This window comes from Salmo salar, chromosome 04 (genome assembly GCF_965601325.2).
Source record: "Salmo salar chromosome 04, fSalSal1, whole genome shotgun sequence".
Classification (NCBI taxonomy): domain Eukaryota; kingdom Metazoa; phylum Chordata; class Actinopteri; order Salmoniformes; family Salmonidae; genus Salmo; species Salmo salar.
This window is the reverse complement of record NC_138294.1, coordinates 2,268,685-2,287,085: the sequence shown is the minus strand read 5'-3', so window position 1 is coordinate 2,287,085 and position 18,401 is coordinate 2,268,685. Positions and strand designations below refer to the sequence as shown.

Below are 18,401 nucleotides of genomic sequence, written 5' to 3'. Positions count from 1 at the left end.
TTTAATACTATATGGTAGCCTGGACTATTATACTATATGGTAGCCTGGACTATAAGACAATATGATAGCTAGGGCTAAAAGATGATATGGTAGCTAGGACTATAAGATGATATGGTAGCTAGGACTATAAGATGATATGGTAGCTAGGACTATAAGACTATATGGTAGCTAGGAATATCAGACTATATGGTGGATAGGACTATCAGACTATATGGTAGCTAGGACTATAAGACTATATGGTTGCTATGACTTTAAGACTATATGGTAGCTAGGGCTATAAGATGACATGGCAGCTACTGTAAGACTATGGTAGCTAGGACTGTAAGACTATATGGTCACTAGAACTTTAATACTATATGGTAGCTAGGACTATCAGACTATATGGTAGCTTGGACTTTAATACTATATTGTAGCTAGGACTGTAAGACTATTTGGTAGCTAGGACTACAAGACTATATGGTAGCTAGGACTACAAGACTATATGGTAGCTTGGACTTTAATACTATATTGTAGCTAGGACTATAAGACTATATTGTAGCTAGGAGTTTAATACTATATTGTAGCTAGGACTATATTGTAGCTAGGATTATAAGACTATATTGTAGCTAGGACTATCAGACTATATGGTAGCTAGGACTATCAGACTATAAGGTAGCTAGGAGTTTTAGACTATATGATAGCTAGGACTATTAGATTATATGGTAGCCAGGACAATAAGACTATATGGTTGCTAGGACTATCAGACTATATAGTAACTAGGACTATAAGACTATATGGTTGCTAGGACTGTCAGACTATAGGGTAAATTGCCTTAGCTACTAACAGTGTCATTGAATTACTGTAGTAATAGTGTAATAACCATGTCATAGCCTGAGTGTATGGCAGGCAACTGCAATAAAGAGAGGATAGACTGTATTCAGCTCAAACTGATCATTCAGACTTTATAAACTACAACGTGCTATAATACTGCATGAAGTGTCCTTCTAGAACAGACTGGATGTTAAACTGCTGAACCTTCTAAGTTATAGCATCAGACTCAGACTGCAACAGACCACTGACTGCTCACTGCTGTAGTTCATTCATTCAGCAAGCAGCCTGGAAACTCCAGAGACAAGTCCCACATCATAATTTACAGTCATTAAGATTATAACTCCTGTAGCTTTTAATAGACCGACCGGCTTCATTCAAAATGCATGAATGAAATGATAGTTTAGTCCCGGGCAATGACTAACTGGGGAATGTTCACTGAACAGGACCCAACGTTTTGGAACGTTCAGATGTTATGAACAAACATGCCACTCAGACATTTAGAATAGTAAATCAGGTCGGCTCTATATATGGTAATTATTTCTGTAACATTAGACAACGTTTGTTGACTGAACGTTGCCCTGGGGTGTATTCATCAGGAACCAAACGGAAACAAACTGGTCGAAGCAGGGAAGGACTAACCTGAAATTGTCCAGTGAGAAACGCTCGTTTTTGTTACAAAACGTTTTGCTACGATCTGCACGATTGAATATACCCATGGAAAGTATGAGACAGCTTTCCTGCTGGTGATTACTACAACAAACCACTTTCAGTAGCCAAACGCTGTCGAATGTTGCAGATAGAAATGTCATGAATAGATGTGATTCCTTATTCTAAATGTCATGAATAGATGTGATTTCTTATTCTAAATGTCTGAGGCATGTTTCTCCAACATAGTGCATTTTATATCTGTTCCAAAACGTTGCGTCTTGCTGAACCGCCCCCAATAATACTTTTATACACGGAAGTATAAGTGAAAGTAGAAGTAAAATAGGTATAACTACACACAAGGTCAATGCAGCAGCAGACAGCTAGTAGATTTAGTTGTCTGTAGGAAATGACAACACATTTACAGTCTAGTAGATTTAGTTGTCTATAGGAAATGACAACACATTTACAGTCTAGTTTGATTTGTTTCCTAATATCCTTTCAGGTTGTATTACAATCATCCAGTGATCCACATAACATTAGGATGAACCCTGCTATTCTCCACTCAGGCGGAGAGAGAAAGATGATTAAACGATAAGGTAGGCAACAATCTGCAATATAACTGTTCAATGGCCATTTCATTTTACGATTCTTGAAGAATATAACTTATAAATACCTATCTGTGCGCAGTGTAGCCCTGTATAGGACGTAGCGCATGGGCGTCCTACAGTAGGTGGCTACAATGCGGAGCCCGGAAAATAACAGGTGAAATTCTTTAGGTGGGGTAGCCTACTTGTTTCCAGAAACCCTGTTACTGAAGGCATATGTATCTATAATCCGTTGTCCATCGGACCGGATTGTGTGTGGATATCTTTATAGAACCCGTCTGAACCGAACTTCTCCAAACAGGCACCTATTACTTGGTTGTATTAGGCTACGAGGAAGCGCGTGGTGAGCGCTGTCTACCACAGCCAAGGTACCGGTTTGGAGAAACGTTCGGTTCAGACGGTTTCTATCGGTCTACAGATAACCACACATGATAGAATCCGGACCAACGGACAAGGAGTTACAGATTATTGATATTCAATAACAGGATTTTCGGAAACAAGTAGCCTACCCCCCTATAAAATGTTGCAGTTATTTTCGAGGCTCCGCGTTGGAGCCACCAAGGACGACAATGCGCGCATGCGCATCATTCAAGTCAATGACGTCATAATGGGTGGACTGGCGGCCATTTTGAGTGTTCCCATGGTTTGGAATGTACAGGTTCGGAATGTACAGGTTAAGACAAGAGGATTCTAATATCCCATAACTCTTTGTGCTACTAGTTTAAATAATCTACAGCTACTTTATTACTAGATGTCCTGACTGCTGGTCACGTTTTCAATGCTTATCTTATAGAATCCATCAACGGCGCTGGTCCCATTAATTAGCTTATTTTCAAACGCTTACGTATTTACTTTGTCTGAATCTTCCCATCTTCAACCTGACCAGCTAGCTATGTCAGCTATGTATGAATAAGATGCATCTTAAATGCTAAAATTAGCTGCTCTGACAGCTGGTGCTTAAAGTTAGTGAGGGAGATATGAGTCTCCAGCTTCAGTGATTTTTACAGTTTGTTCCAGTCATTGGCAGCAGAGAACTGTAAGGAAAGGCAGCCAAAGGAGGAATTGGCTTTGGGGGTGACCAGTGAGATATACCTGCTGGAGCACGTGCTACGGGTAGGTGCTGCTATGGTGACCAGTGAGCTGACATAAGGCGGGGCTTTACCTAGGAAAGACTTATAGATGACCTGGAGCCAGTGGGTTTGGCGACGAATATGTAGAAAGGGCCAGCCAACGAGAGCATACAGGTCGCAGGGGTGGGTAGTATATGGGGCTTTGGTGACAAAACAGATGGCATTGTGATAGACTACATCCAATTTGGTGAGTAGAGTGTTGAAGGCTATTTTGTAAATGACATCGCCGAAGTCAAGGATCGGTAGGATAGTCAGTTTTACAAGGGTATGTTTGGCAGCATGAGTGAAGGAGTCTTTGTTGTGAAACAGTAAGCCGATTCTAGATTTCATTTTGGATTGGAGATGCTTAATGTGAGTCTGGAAGGAGAGTTTACAGTCTTCAACCTGACCAGCTAGCTATGTCAGCTATATATGATTGAGATGTATCTTATATGCTAACGTTAGCTAGCAGGCTAGATGGTTGTCTTTTTTCTGACATTCTCTTATGATCTGCTTCTGACCGCTAGCCTTCTGCCGAGGCAGCGTAGCTACAACGCTTGAGCTGGTCCCATGGATGAATCAGAACGGTAGAACCTCTTCATTATTGTGGTGTTGTTGTCTTAACCTTCCCATCTTCAATCCAGACACATGCCAGGAAGTAAAAGCAGCAACAGATAAATATACAGTCGTGGCCAAAAGTTTTGAGAATGACACAAATATAAATTTACACAAAGTTTGCTGCTTCAGTGTCTTTAGATATTTTTGTCAGATGTTACTATGGAATACTGAAGTATAATTACAAACATTTCATAAGTGTCAAAGGCTTTTATTGACAATTACAATATTTGCAGTGTTGACCCTTCTTTTTCAAAACCTTTGCAATCCGCCCTGGCATGCTGCCAATTAACCTCTATGGGCTAGGTGGGACGAAAGGGTAAATAAGGGTGACGAGCATGGCGCATTTTGTGACAAAAAAATTGTAAATATCCCATTACCGTACTTCGAAGCATGTCAACCGCTGTTTAAAATCAATTTTTATGCCATTTTTCTCGTAAAAAAGCGATAATATTCCGACCGGGAAATCGTTTTTTATTACAAAGAGAGTGAAAGTAAAAGCATGCTATCCCCTCATGCACGAGCCTCAGTCTAATGGCCCTCTGATAGAGCACTTGCCAAACGCGCTAATGTGTTTCAGCCTGGGGATGGAATTACATCGTTCAGCTTTTTCCCGCCTTCTGAGAGCCCATGGGAGCCGTAGGAAGTGTCACGTCATGCCAGAGATCCCCTGTATTTGTTAGAGATGATCAAGGAGGGCAAGAAATTGTCAGACAGGCCACTTCCTGTAAGGAATCTTCTCAGGTTTTGGCCTGCCAAATGAGTTCTGTTATACTCACAGACACCATTCAAACAGTTTTAGAAACTTTAGGGTGTTTTCTATCCAAAGCCAATAATTATATGCATATTCTAGTTACTGGGCAGGAGTAGTAACCAGATTAAATCGGGTACGTTTTTTATCCGGCCGTGCAAATACTGCCCCCTAGCCCCAACAGGTTAACTTCTGGGCCACATCCTGACTGATGGCAGCCCATTCTTGCATAATCAATGCTTGGAGTTTGTGGGTTTTTGTTTGTCCACCGGCCTCTTGAGGATTGACCACAAGTTCTCCATGGGATTAAGGTCTGGGGAGTTTCCTGACCATGGACCCAAAATATCGATGTTTTGTTCCCCGAGCCACTTAGTTATCACTTTTTCTTTATGGCAAGGTGCTCCATCATGCTGGAAAAGGCATTATTCATCACCAAACTGTTCCTGGATGGTTGGGAGAAGTTGCTCTCGGAGGATGTGTTGGTACCATTCTTTATTCATGGCTGTGTTCTTAGTCAACATTGTGAGTGAGCCCACTCCCTTGGCTGAGAAGCAACCCCACACATGAATGGTCTCAGGATGCTTTACTGTTGGCATGACACAGGGCTGTTGGTAGCGCTCACCTTGTCTTCTCCGGACAAGCTTTTTTCCGGGTACCCCAAACAATCGGAAAGGGGATTCATCAGAGAATATTACATAACCCCTGTCCTCAGCAGTCCAATCCCTGTACCTTTTGCAGAATATCAGTCTGTCCCTGATGTTTTTCCTGGAGAGAAGTGGCTTCTTTGCTGCCCTTCTTGACACCAGGCCATTCTCCAAAAGTCTTCACCTCACTGTGCGTGCAGGTGCACTCACACCTGCCTGCTGCCATTCCTGAGCAAGCTCTGTACTGGTGGTGCCCCGATCCCGCAGCTGAATCAACTTTAGGAGATGATCCTGGCGCTTTCTGGACTTTCTTGGGTGCCCTAAAGTCTTCTTCACAACAATTGAACCACTCTCCTTGAAGTTCTTGATGATCCGATAAATGGTTGATTTAGGTGCAATCTTACTGGCAGCAATATCCTTGCCAGTGAGGCCCTTGTTGTGCAAATCAATGATGACGGCACGTGTTTCCTTGCAGGTAACCATGGCTGACAGAGGAAGAACAATGATTCCAAGCCACATCCTCCTTTTGAAGCTTCCAGTCTGTTATTGGAACTCAATCAGCATGAAGAGTGATCTCCACCCTTGTCCTCGTCTACACTCACACCTGTGTTAACGAGAGAATCTCTGACATGATGTCAGCTGGTCCTTTTGTGGCAGGGCTAAAATGCAGTGGAAATGTTTTTTGGGGGGGATTCAGTTCATTTGCATGGCAAAGAGGGACTTTGCAATTAATTGCAATTCATCTGATCACTCTTCATAACATTCTGGAGTATATGCAAATTGCCATCATTCAAAATGAGGCAGCAGACTTTGTGAAAATTAATATTTGTGTCATTCTCAAAACTTTTGGCCACAACTGTACTCAGCCAACTCCAACCTCAGTCTCCACATCTGTTTTTTCTGCAACTTCTCCGACCTACCCCGGATCTGCACTCCATATCTCTCTGTGTAACAATACATATTTTGGTTCATTCATCCCTGTTTCCTCATCTGAGTCTGCTCTTGGGTTCTGCTGTGTCGCTCCGCTTAACATTGTGGTCCTTTACTAATAAACACCTGCTGCGCCCTGCGCTTGAAATCTCCCATCGTGTTAATTATAGTTTGATGTTTTCTTAAAGGTGATTTTCATTTCTTAAACCATGAATAATTATCATATGTAATCTTATAATTTCTTTATTCTCATTCATTCTGTAGATCCTGCATTTTGGGAATGTAGGAAAAACATGTCAAATGAACATTCAGAAGAATAACCAGAGGCACAATGGCAACCACTAAACAGACTGCTGTGAAGTATGGCAACCACTAAACAGACTGCTGTGAAGTATGGCAACCACTAAACAGACTGCTGTGAAGTATGGCAACCACTAAACAGACTGCTGTGAAGTATGGCAACCACTAAACAGACTGCTGTGAAGTATGGCGACCACTAAACAGACTGCTGTGAAGTATGGCAACCACTAAACAGACTGCTGTGAAGTATGGTGACCACTAAACAGACTGCTGTGAAGTATGGTAACCACTAAACAGACTGCTGTGAAGTATGGCGACCACTAAACAGACTGCTGTGAAGTATGGTAACCACTAAACAGACTGCTGTGAAGTATGGTAACCACTAAACAGACTGCTGTGAAGTATGGCGACCACTAAACAGACTGCTGTGAAGTATGGCAACCACTAAATAGACTGCTGTGAAGTATGGTAACCACTAAACAGACTGCTGTGAAGTATGGCAACCACTAAACAGACTGCTGTGAAGTATGGTAACCACTAAACAGACTGCTGTGAAGTATGGTAACCACTAAACAGACTGCTGTGAAGTATGGCAACCACTAAACAGACTGCTGTGAAGTATGTCACAGATCGCAGACTGGACCTTATCAGAGCGCTCAAGGATCTGACACTTATTGTTGACAATCTTCAGCAGCTGAGAGTTTTCCTCAGTGAGGAAGTGGAAGTTATCAATAGTAAGGAGACAAGAAGTGACAAAGCCAGAGAAATACTGGACCGAGTCGTTAAAAAGGGGGAAAGAGCATGTTGTAAGTTACTGAAGATTCTGTACATTACGAGACAGAGGACATTACCGGAGCCATCATCTGATTCAAAGGACCTATACCACTGGATCAGCTGCTTCCCATTCGAGGAAGACCAAGAGGTGGACACTGTCATCCTTGAAGGTAGGTAGTGCAGAAGTATGTGATTTGGTGGGCAGAAAATAGACCTGTTTGAAGAAGAACTTATATCCATTTACATTTTCTATTATTTAACCATTAATTCGATTTTTATTGACCATTTTCTTAGGCTCGATAGCCTGTCAAAGATATCAGACACAGCTGAAATGTAAAGCACGGAAGATCCCAGAGGGTGCATGGAAACAAAGCTGTAGTCTCCTATCAGAGAGATGTAGAAATGAGGGGACTTTCTCTTACACCCCTCTTGTGTTAGATACAGATGTGCATTCATCTGACTCTAAAATTAAAATGAAGAATAAAAGATGCAAGAAAGCTCGGCCTAAAAAGCTAAAGAGCTTCATCCCCATGGCCAAACAGGAAACATCCCCTGCCGAGCTGCTTAAAACACATGAGAAAAAAATCCTCCTGATTGGAAAACCTGGAATTGGAAAAACAACAGTCGCCCATCAAATGTTGAACCTCTGGGCAGAGAAAGATCACAGAGAACTAGATTACATGTTCTATTTTGAGGTGAGAGACATTTCACACAGAAAACCCATGAGCCTGGAGGATCTTCTCTTTAACATGTACAGTGAGCCAAAAGAAAGCAAAGAAGAAGTGTTACAGGATATTAAGAATAACTCTGAAAACGTTGTCATTATATTTGATGGAATCACAGACCTCTCCTCTCTGTCGGTGGTAAAGAACCTTGTGGAGAACCTCCTCCCGGATGCAAAGATTGTGACCACATGCAGACCAGATCAATCTGAAGACTTCCTGACAGACTGGCCCGTAGACTGGTTCAGAGTGGAGGTGAAAGGGTTCAGTGATGAATCCATTAGGACTTACTTAACACAGATGCTGAGTGCTGAGCTTGACTCCTTGAGCAGTGTGTTAAACAACCTAGAGTTGTTCAGTCTGTGTCATGTCCCAATGTACGCACTGATGGTGGTTACCTGCATTTATTTCCCTACCTCAGAGGCTTCTAAACAGACATGCACTATAACTGGAATGTACAGCAACATCCTCCGTCACTGCATCCAAAAACACAGTGGCAAACGACGTAAGGATATCAACAATTGTCTCAAAGAAAACAGAGAGAAAATATTGTCTTTGGCAGAAATTGCTTTTAATGCAACAAATGAAAAAAACATGAACTTGACAACACTGAGTTGTGAAGAAAGCAGTATCCATTTTGCATTCTTGGGGGCATTTATGGTTAAGGTTGCACCCACAGCATCAGACACTTACTCTGCATTTCTCCACTACACAATGCAGGAGTTCTTTGCTGCCCTTTGGCTCTTACAGAATCCAGACAAAATCAGAGAGGTTCTAGAGAAGTGCCAGACTGAAGAATGGAAACACACAAAACACTTGATTCCTTTCCTGTGTGGGCTTCTGAATGAGAGGAATATTAGATTGGTAAACAGTCTAGTTCCAGCTCAACAGATCAAGAAGACGTCAGATTGGTTCTTCAAGGAAATGGTGAACACATTTCTTCCATCTCAAACAAACCAAGATGATGCAGAAGGTGGGGCTCCTGAGTCTGAGATAGATCTTCTGTTTTTGTGTCAGTGCTTGTATGAATATCAGTCTACTGAGGCCTGTCTGCTTCTCCTGGACAAACTGGACTATCATCTAGACCTGAGTAGAGAACATCTTGATCCTCACCAGTGCTGTACAGTCTCTTATGTCACCAGTCAGTCTGCAGAGAGAAAGGTTGGCTTGGACCTGAACGGCTGCACTGTGTCAGACCAAGGAGTAAGGCTGATACTGGGCTCTCTGAAGAATGTCAGACATCTTGGGTAAGGTTATTATCTGTGTTCAAACTAACCTAGTCAAATAAAGATTGGTAATCACCATTCATGCAACTACTTTAATTCCTTGTTTGTCACATCTGTATCAGAGCTGATACCATTTGAGGTCAGGATACATCTCTCTGTAAATGTAAAAACTGTCTCAAGACTTTTCCCTACTGATTAAATCAACCCCATATCCCTGCAAATAAGTTATCTTGAGGAATGCAACATTCACTGGTATTATCAGCCATTTTACTGAGTTAGTTGTCAAGATGACAAAATGCTCATGCTACTTCCGAAAATGTATGATTTGAATGTCACGACTTCTGCCGAAGTCGATACCTCTCCTTGTTCGGGCGGTGTTCGGCGGTCGAAGTCGATGCCTCTCCTTGTTCGGGCGGTGTTCGGCGGTCGAAGTCGATGCCTCTCCTTGTTCGGGCGGTGTTCGGTGGTCGAAGTCGATGCCTCTCCTTGTTCGGGCGGTGTTCCGCGGTCGAAGTCGATGCCTCTCCTTGTTCGGCGGTCGAAGTCGCCGGTCTTCTAGTCATCACCGATTTCATTTTCCATTTGTTTTGTCTCGTTTTCCCACACACCTGGTTCTCATTTCCCTCATTTTGTATTGTGTATTTAACCCTGTTTTCCCCATGTCTTTGTGTGGTATTGTTGATTGTTTCGTGTATGCACACGTTAGACTGGTTGCACTGGGTTGTTACCCGTATTGTGTTTAGTGTGCTTAGTGCCGTGTGTTTTTGCCTAAATAAAAGGCTCCGTTTGCTAGCCACATTCTGCTCTCCTGCGCCTGACTCCCTTACAGCCAGTTACACATACCTGACATTGAATTAAAGATCAAATCTGTTTACTGATGATACATCTGAACCTTCAATGCATGTCAGACATCTTGGGTAATATTTGTGTTATCTAATTCACCAGTTTATTTCCAATTAACCAGTCAAAGAAAGATATATTGAGATGAAACAACCCATCTTAAAAAATATATCTTATATTCTCTTCCATTCAGATACTGTTTTATAAACACTTCTGTTTCATGCTACTTTGAAATAATCAGTATATATTATCTTTTAAAGACCATCCTCTGATGATTCATCAATGCTGTGTCAACTCTGGACAACTTTGCTGAGCAGTGAGGCAGAGATGGACTTCACCACTTTACTTGGTCTCTGTGGAAATGAGTTGCAGCTTCCAGTCCAGGGTGAAATACGAGTGTTTGAGAGAGCAGAAGAAGTGATGAAGCAGAGTCTAGAGAGGGTTCATCTCTGTCTACACTGGGATCAGAGAACTGTTCTCAGTGAAGCTCTCAGCAAAACCATCTTAAAGTGTCTACCAAATATCAGCAAGTTCAGGTGAGTGCCCACATGAACAAATAATTACACTTTACTATAGAATACTACAGTAAATACTACAATAAATTCCCCCAAAATACTACAGTAAATACTACTGTAAAGATTTTTTTTAACTACAGTAAATACTGCAGTCTAGTATACTAGTATTTTTTTATGAAGACATTACAACAACACAACAAGATAGACACACATGACAACAGTATTCAGTCTGTAAAAGAGGCAGCAGTCACATTCTCCCTGCTTCTATCTGAACATAGACATTCTTATGTTTTATGGGTTACAGGTTTACCCCTCTACAACATCAGAGAGGATCCCTTGAAAGACTGGAAACAGAAGAGAAAGCAGCCCTACTAGATTTGTGTCTACAAGCAGCACTAGATCACAGAGAAACGCTCCAGAGAACTGTGAACACACTGCTGTCAATGTTCTCTGTGTATCAAACTGAGAGATATGACATCCTGCTGGATCTGTACTCACATGTGAAGTACAATAGGAATCAAACAGCCAGGAGTGTCCTTCCATCATTGAAGCCACTTTACCAGTCAGCCAGTCCTGCAGTCTGGTCCATAGACCTCTCAGAGAGAAAGGCCTCCCTCCTCCTAGAAGTGCTGAAACTCCAACCAGAGAAGAAACCAGTAGAGCTGAAGGGCTGGTCAGATGAAGAGAGTGAAGTGAGGAGTTTCCTTCAGTGTCTGCCCTACATCTCACAGCTGAGGTGAGTGAGTTTATCCAACAAGAGTCCATATGTCATTGAACTGGTGTAGATAGTATTTATGTTTTACACTGTCTTTATCTTTTTAATACATGCACATATGAAGATCCTGTAGAAACTCTAATTGAGTGGGAATTTAAATTGAACAAAATTCCAATTCATAGTTGTATTGTTTTAATAGAAGGAGTCATATGGTGCTATTAGTTTTCAGTTCCCCAACCCTGTTACTCATATCAGTCCTCATCACTCACCTGTATATCATCTGTGTTTTAAACTGTTTGTTCAGATTTCCTCCACTGAAGGATAATGTAGAGAGGATAAAGAGAGAGAAGACATTCCTACTGAATCTGTGTCTTCAAGCAGCTCTCCATGAGAGAGGAACCATACAAACAACTGTAGAGAAAGTGTTGTCACTGTCTGAAGTATATCACTATCAGAAATGTAATTTCCTGCTGGATCTGTACTCACATGTGAAGGACTATGAGACTCAAACAGGCAGGAGTGTCCTTCCAGCATTACAGCCAGTTTACCAGTCAGCTCCTGCAGTCTGGTCCATAGACCTCTCAGAGAGAAAGGCCTCCCTCCTCCTAGAAGTGCTGAAACTCCAACCAGAGAAGAAACCAGTAGAGCTGAAGGGCTGGTCAGATGAAGAGAGTGAAGTGAGGAGTTTCCTTCAGTGTCTGCCCTACATCTCACAGCTGAGGTGAGTTCCTACATCTCACAGCTGAGGTGAGTCTGAACATGTGTGGTGGTTAGTGATTATGTGATGCTAGTGGTTATTATCTTGTAGAAACATTTGACATATAAAACGTCTAGTGTTGGTGAATCTGGTAACATTTATCAGCCCATTTCCTGACATAACAAATATGTTGCATTACTAAATATTACAGATATATTGTTAATTTATCTAAATTATGTGATGCTAGACATTTGTCTTTTAAAAATCTTGTGAATTTTATCTTTGAGAAATGTTGTAATATTAAACCTGAACCTTTATATTCAGAATATCTAATCTATAAACCAAATGTCATGTATATTATGTAACTTTCTCTGTGACATGGTGTTTCCATATGACAGGCAGGTATTCATGTACAGTGAGGAAGACGTATTGGGACAGTGATGCATTTGTTATTTTGTCTCTGTACACTTTGACATGATACAATGACTGAGGTTAAAGGTCAAACTGTCAGCTTTAATTTGAGGGTATTTTCACCATGTTTCTCAGGAAATTATATTTCAAATGTTTATTCCACTTAGTTTGACGATGATGTTTCTGTATTTAGTCAGTGGTGAAGAGTTATGTGTTTTATTTTTCATTCATTTCTTATTTTGACAAAAAAAATGTCAAATTCAATGAATTTTAATTCCAGGTTGTAACACAATAAAAAGTCTTAAGGGGATTGAAAACTATTGCAGGGCACTGTATGTACAAAAAGTGCTGTAATTTCTAAACAGTTCACCTGATATGTATGAAAATACCCTCGGATTAAAGCTGACCTTTAACCTCATAGTCACTGTATCATTTCAAAGTGCTGGAGTACAGAGCCAAAACAACAATCCATGTGTCACTGTCTCCTAAATATCTGATTCGATGTCCCCCATGTTTTGCTGTTTCAGCTGTGATGATGACAGGTTCTTCCAGACTGTGTGTGAATCCATCCCTGTGAGGTCCAGAGAGGAGGACCAGCAGTTGGCCTCTCTCCTCCAGGCCTTGGGCTCCACCCTGTCACTGGGAGGAGAGTTACCCAGGAAAACCTGCAGGTCTGTGGGGAGAGTCCTGGGTCTCTGTGCCTCCAGAGTGGACCTCACTCTCACCCCCAGCAAGATCTCTCTCCAAGGAGCCTTACTTCTTTTGAGACATGAGTCAAAGCTCCACAAGCTCAGGTATGTTCAATAAGACAGCTTTTACAGGTCTATTGAACAGTTGATTTTCCTACTGAGTATTTATCTGACAAGGTTTCTCTGTTTCAAGTAACTTAAGGTTTGTCTTTTCATTCCAGGCTGAATGTGGGTATGGCAGTGAAACTGTCCAGACTGGTTAGGAGGACAGAGAGAGGTGCTACTCCTCTGACTGTCCCAGAACTCTCCCTGGTCCTAAAGAGCAGCCAGCCACCAGAGAGAGTGTTATCCAGGGCTCTGAGTAGTGTGGCGTCCCTGCTGAGACTCTGGAGGGTTCAGTGTCTGGACCTGACTGACTTCTGGATCCAGGGTCACTCTCTCATCACACTGCTGTGTCACCAGGGACCTCTCTCTCTCAGGTCAGTCTGAAGCTGATGTTTTTTAAAGTAGAAATAGTAACTTCATTCATGTGTTTTTCTTCATATTTCTGACTGCCTGTATGTTCCAACCTCCTAGACTGAACTCAGACACTCTGCAGCAGCTGACTGTAGTTGTGTATGAAGCTCAGGACAAGGACTTGACTCAGTGGTTCCTGGAGAAGGTTGGTGGAGACCTGACCTCCTGCAGGCTGGACTGGGAAGTGCTTCTCTCTCTGCTGCAGCATTCAACCCACAACATCACTGTGGACCTCAGGAAGAACCGGCTTCTAGAGAAGAACATCTCAGATCTTCTCCCCTTTCTGGGAAGAGTTACTCTCAAGAGGTGGGAGAACTTCTTTCTCTATTCGGACTTTCTGGAAATAATAAAATAACTATTTGTATCCAGTGACATGTTGTTCTGAGTTGTCCTCTGTAATATCATTATGGTTTTATTCAAGAGGTGGGAGATCTTTATTCAATATTTATAGACGTTAATTATTAATGTCCTATCCAGCCAGTTGTTACTATGTAAGTTATTCTTTATAAAACCTTGACATAACCACAACAATCCATTCTCCATGTTTGTTCAGGTCCAGTTCCAGCTTTGTAAAGTCCTCCATCAGACAGATCTATGACAGTAGAGCCAGTGACTGTGTGTCCAGTTTGTTGAGGTCTTCAGACCATTGGATCAACCTGAACAGCAGAGAGCTGGACAGAGTGGACTGTACTGCTCTGTGTTTTACCCTGCAGCACAGCCACCAAGTCAAAGTCAACCTGCTGTGGACCTCCATACCACCGGGGGCGATAGAGAGCATCCTGCCTCTTCTGGACAGAGTCTTCCAACTCAGGTTTAGTTAACACTCTTTGACCCTGCTAGAATGGATAGAACTATGAGGCTTTCCACTTCCTGACTGATTTAACCTCTAACCCTAACCTTAGTGTAATGTACTAACCTTAACCTCAGCTAGGGGTGGAATTGAAGGGGAACCCTTGGGAGTTGACCTGATTAACTTCTTTGGGACATGGGGGCAGTATTGAGTAGCTTGGATGAAAAAGGTGCCCAGAGTAAACTGCCTGCTACACTGGCCCGGAAGCTAAGATATGCATACTATTAGTAGATCTGGATAGAAAACACTCTGAAGTTTCTAAAACTGTTTGAATGATGTCTGTGAGTATAACAGAACTCATATGGCAGGCAAAAACCTGAGAAAAAATCCGACCAGGAAGTGGTTTGTAGTTTTTCAAGTGATTGTACTAACCTTCACCTCAGCTAGGAGTGGAATTGAAGGGGAGCGCCTGGGAGTTGACCTGACTAACAGAGTTGTAGTGTGTTTATCAGTGTTTTAAAGTGTGATGCTGTGAAAATAAGTCTCTCTCTATCCTCTCTCACTCTCTGTCTCTTTCTCTCTGTCTCTCTCTCTGTAGTGTTGACAGGAAGTTACTGTTGAGTTTCCTCCAGTGCTGTGCTGCCTCTCAGATCCAGCAAGGGGCACCATCACCACCACCAACAGCAGTATGGCTGCTCAGGTCTCTGCACTACAGGCTGGACTTCTCCTGCTCCTCCTCTGTGGACCTGTCAGCTCAGGACCAGGGGGAGGCTCTGTGTCTGACCACTGACCACTGCAGGGCCATCAGCTCTGTTCTGAAGCAGAACCAACACAGCACCCAGCTGGTCCAGAACCAGGTCCAGCTCATCCTAAGAGACTGTGAGGTGGAAGACAGAGCACTGAGAGAGCTGCTTCCCATCCTGCATATTGTCAAGCTGAGGTTAGACACACAAAGACAAACATTTGACCAACTACTTTATCAGTAGGAGTTAGACCTACTCTGTGTCATAATGTTGTCTCTGCTTCTTGTCCTCTCAGCCCCAGCAAAGCTCTGCTACTTCAGCTGCTGGACCTTGTGTGTGAGGGGATTGAAGAGGGGCTGCTGAGGCACACAGAGTCCCTGTGCAGAGCCCTGGATGGGGAGCTGGACCTCAGTGAGACCAGGCTGGACCAGAAGGCCTGTGGATCTCTGGCCCTGGTTCTGGAACACTCAGAGGGTCTGTCAGAACTGGACCTCAGCCACTGTCAACTCACAGACCACCACCTACAGCCCCTGATCACACACCTGCATAAAGTACAAGTCCTGGAGTGAGTGGCTTTCAGTGTGTGTGTGTGTGTGTGTGTGTGTGTGTGTGGATGTGTTTAACTATACTTTTGGGGACCAGAATAGAATAGTAAACAAACAAAAATTTGACCAACTGGGGACATTTTGTTGGTCCCCACAAGGTCAAATGCTATTTCTAGGGGGTTTAGGATTAAGGTCAGAATTAGTGTTAGGGTTAGAATTAGTTTTAGGATTAGGATCTAGGGCTAGGTTTTTAATTAAGGTACGGGTTAGGGTCTGAATTGTATGTCCCCACAAGGTTATTTGTACAAGACTGTGTGTATGTCACTACATGATAAATATCCGATCTCTCTCCCTCTCTCCCTCTCTCTCTGTGTCTCTCTCTCGCTCTGTCCCTCTCTCTCTGTCTTTCTCTCTCCCTCTCCCTCTCTCCCTATCTCTCCCTCTCTCTCTCTGTGTCTCTCTCTCACTCTGTCCCTCTCTCCCTCTCTCTCTGTCTTTCTCTCTCTCTCTCTCCCTGTCTCTCCCTCTCTCTCTGTGTCTCTCTCTCGCTCTGTCCCTCTCTCTCTCTGTCTTTCTCTCTCTCCCTCTTTCTCCCTCTCTCGTAGCCTGAGTCACAATGACATCACTGATGCTCTGACTGACAGAATACTCCAACTGGTCTCTACCAACACTTCAATACACACCGTACGGTAAGGGTGTGTGTGACGGTGAGCAGAGCATGTGTGTGTGTGAGATCATATGGGTGTGTCTGTTGCTGAGGACAACTGTTGGAGGATAATAATAACAACATTAAAATAATAATAATAATGCTTTTTTTCTCTACAGACTCTTCAACAACAGAATCATGAACAGCACCGCTTTCCTGACAGACAAGAGGTTTGAGATTGGAATAAACATCAGGTCTTAGTCCAGGAAGAGGAAGAGATGGCTGTTAGGTCTTGGTCCAGGAAGAGGAAGAGATGGCTGTTAGGTCTTAGTCCAGGAAGAGGAAGAGATGGCTGTTAGGTCTTAGTCCAGGAAGAGGAAGAGATGGCTGTTAGGTCTTAGTCCAGGAAGAGGAAGAGATGGCTGTTAGGTCTTAGTCCAGGAAGAGGAAGAGGAAGAGATGGCTGTTAGGTCTTAGTCCAGGAAGAGGAAGAGATGGCTGTTAGGTCTTAGTCCAGGAAGAGGAAGAGGAAGAGATGGCTGTTAGGTCTTAGTCCAGGAAGAGGAAGAGGTGGCTGTTATGTCTTAGTCGAGGAAGAGGAAGAGGAAGAGATGGCTGTTATGTCTTAGTCCAGGAAGAGGAAGAGATGGCTGTTATGTCTTAGTCGAGGAAGAGGAAGAGGAAGAGATGGCTGTTATGTCTTAGTCCAGGAAGAGGAAGAGATGGCTGTTATGTCTTAGTCGAGGAAGAGGAAGAGGAAGAGATGGCTGTTAGGTCTTAGTCCAAATCAAAATAAAATGTTATTGGTCACCTACACATGGTTAGCAGATGTTATTGCGAGTGTAGTGAAATGCTTATGCTTCTAGATCCGCCAGGGCAGCAGTATCTAACAGGTAATATCTAACAATTTCACAACAAAACCTAATACACACAGTCTAGTAAAGGAATGAGATGAGAATATATAAATATATAATATATGGATGAGCAGTGACAGAGCAGCTAAGATGCAATAGATAGTAAAGAATAGATAGTGAAGGATACAGTATATACATATGAGATGAGTAATGTGAGATATGTAAACATTCTTAATAAAATCAACTATATGTACTGAACTGGTCTGATGCTTTAAGCAAGCTGTTTGATTAAATAATGAAGACACAGAAATGACTCGAGGGAGCCAGAGATCAAGATAGCCTTACAAGAAGAAAAAACCCTCTTCCTTAGCCTACTCCTCCTGCTGCTGCTGGCCTTTGTACATTCTGACGTTATGCTCCTAAAGTTTCTGATAATAGGCTACACCAGCAGTCGGCAACCTTTTCCAATTTATCTGACCATTTCTACTGATCTGGTGCCAGTTAGGATTTTCATATTCACATTTTACTGGAACAGTTTCATTTAATTTATAGTCGTCTTTGTATCTCAACATCATTCTGTGGTTAATCTATATTCTATCTAAATGAAAATTATACAAATATAAAATAAATGTTTATTGCCATTGCTAACTATGTAATAATAGTTCACATAAAGCCAAAACATTTAAACATTGCAGCCAGCAGTTAGAAAATATCCAGATAAAAAATAAATATCCTATAAATCACATTGGCTACGCCTGTTCTGTTTGAGACCTACAGGGAAGAAATCTCACCGCTGCTCTGACTGTGGGAAAGGTTGCAAATCTTCATCAGAACTTAAAATACACCAGCGAGTACACACAGGAGAGAAATCTCACCACTGTTTTGATTGTGGGAAGAGTTACTCAAGATCAGAATCACTAAAAGTACACATGAGAATTCACACTGGAGAGAAACCTTATAGCTGTGATCAATGTGGGAAGAGTTTTACGACATCTAGCCATCGGATTGTACACCAGAGAACACACACAGGAGACAAACCTTATAGCTGTGATCAATGTGGGAAGAGTTTTACTCAGTCAAGCAACCTGATATCACACCAGATAACACACACAGGAGAGAAATCTTATAGCCGTGATCAACGCGGGAAGAGTTTTACTACATACACCCATCTGATTATATACCAGAGAACACACACAGGAGAGACATCTTATAGATGTGATCATTGTGGGAAGAGTTTTACTACATCTAGCTATGTGACTATACACCAGAAAACACACACAGGAGAGAAATCTTATAGCTGGTATCA

At 42.4% G+C, this 18,401-nt stretch overlaps 1 protein-coding gene across 5 annotated transcripts; it reads left to right on the top strand.

The window, feature by feature from the left end:
• Positions 1-1,776: 1,776 nt before the first annotated feature.
• On the top strand, positions 1,777-17,353 carry LOC123723811 (nucleotide-binding oligomerization domain-containing protein 1). 5 transcript variants are annotated; one of them, XM_082973838.1, is made up of 14 exons: positions 1,777-2,054; positions 6,377-7,356; positions 7,481-9,155; positions 10,235-10,510; positions 10,794-11,225; positions 11,509-11,925; positions 12,840-13,106; positions 13,223-13,480; positions 13,578-13,823; positions 14,071-14,328; positions 14,906-15,247; positions 15,346-15,615; positions 16,201-16,284; positions 16,421-17,353. In XM_082973838.1, exons 2-14 carry the CDS (start codon positions 7,002-7,004, stop codon positions 16,500-16,502), a joined length of 4,962 nt encoding a protein of 1,653 aa, XP_082829964.1. In that variant the 5' UTR covers positions 1,777-2,054; positions 6,377-7,001; the 3' UTR covers positions 16,503-17,353. The 5 variants fall into 5 exon arrangements, with proteins under 5 accessions (XP_082829964.1, XP_082829967.1, XP_082829965.1 ...); XM_082973841.1 differs by lacking the exon at positions 7,481-9,155; XM_082973839.1 differs by lacking the exon at positions 12,840-13,106.
• The last annotated feature ends 1,048 nt before the right edge of the window (positions 17,354-18,401 follow it).

Coding starts and splice junctions, on each gene's coding strand:
- LOC123723811 (XM_082973838.1), top strand. CDS start 7,002: ATGGCAACCACTAAACAGACTGCTGTGAAGTATGTCACAGATCGCAGA. Junction 11,926..12,839: donor CCCTACATCTCACAGCTGAG/GTGAGTTCCTAC, acceptor TTGCTGTTTCAG/CTGTGATGATGACAGGTTCT. Junction 13,107..13,222: donor TCAAAGCTCCACAAGCTCAG/GTATGTTCAATA, acceptor TTTTCATTCCAG/GCTGAATGTGGGTATGGCAG.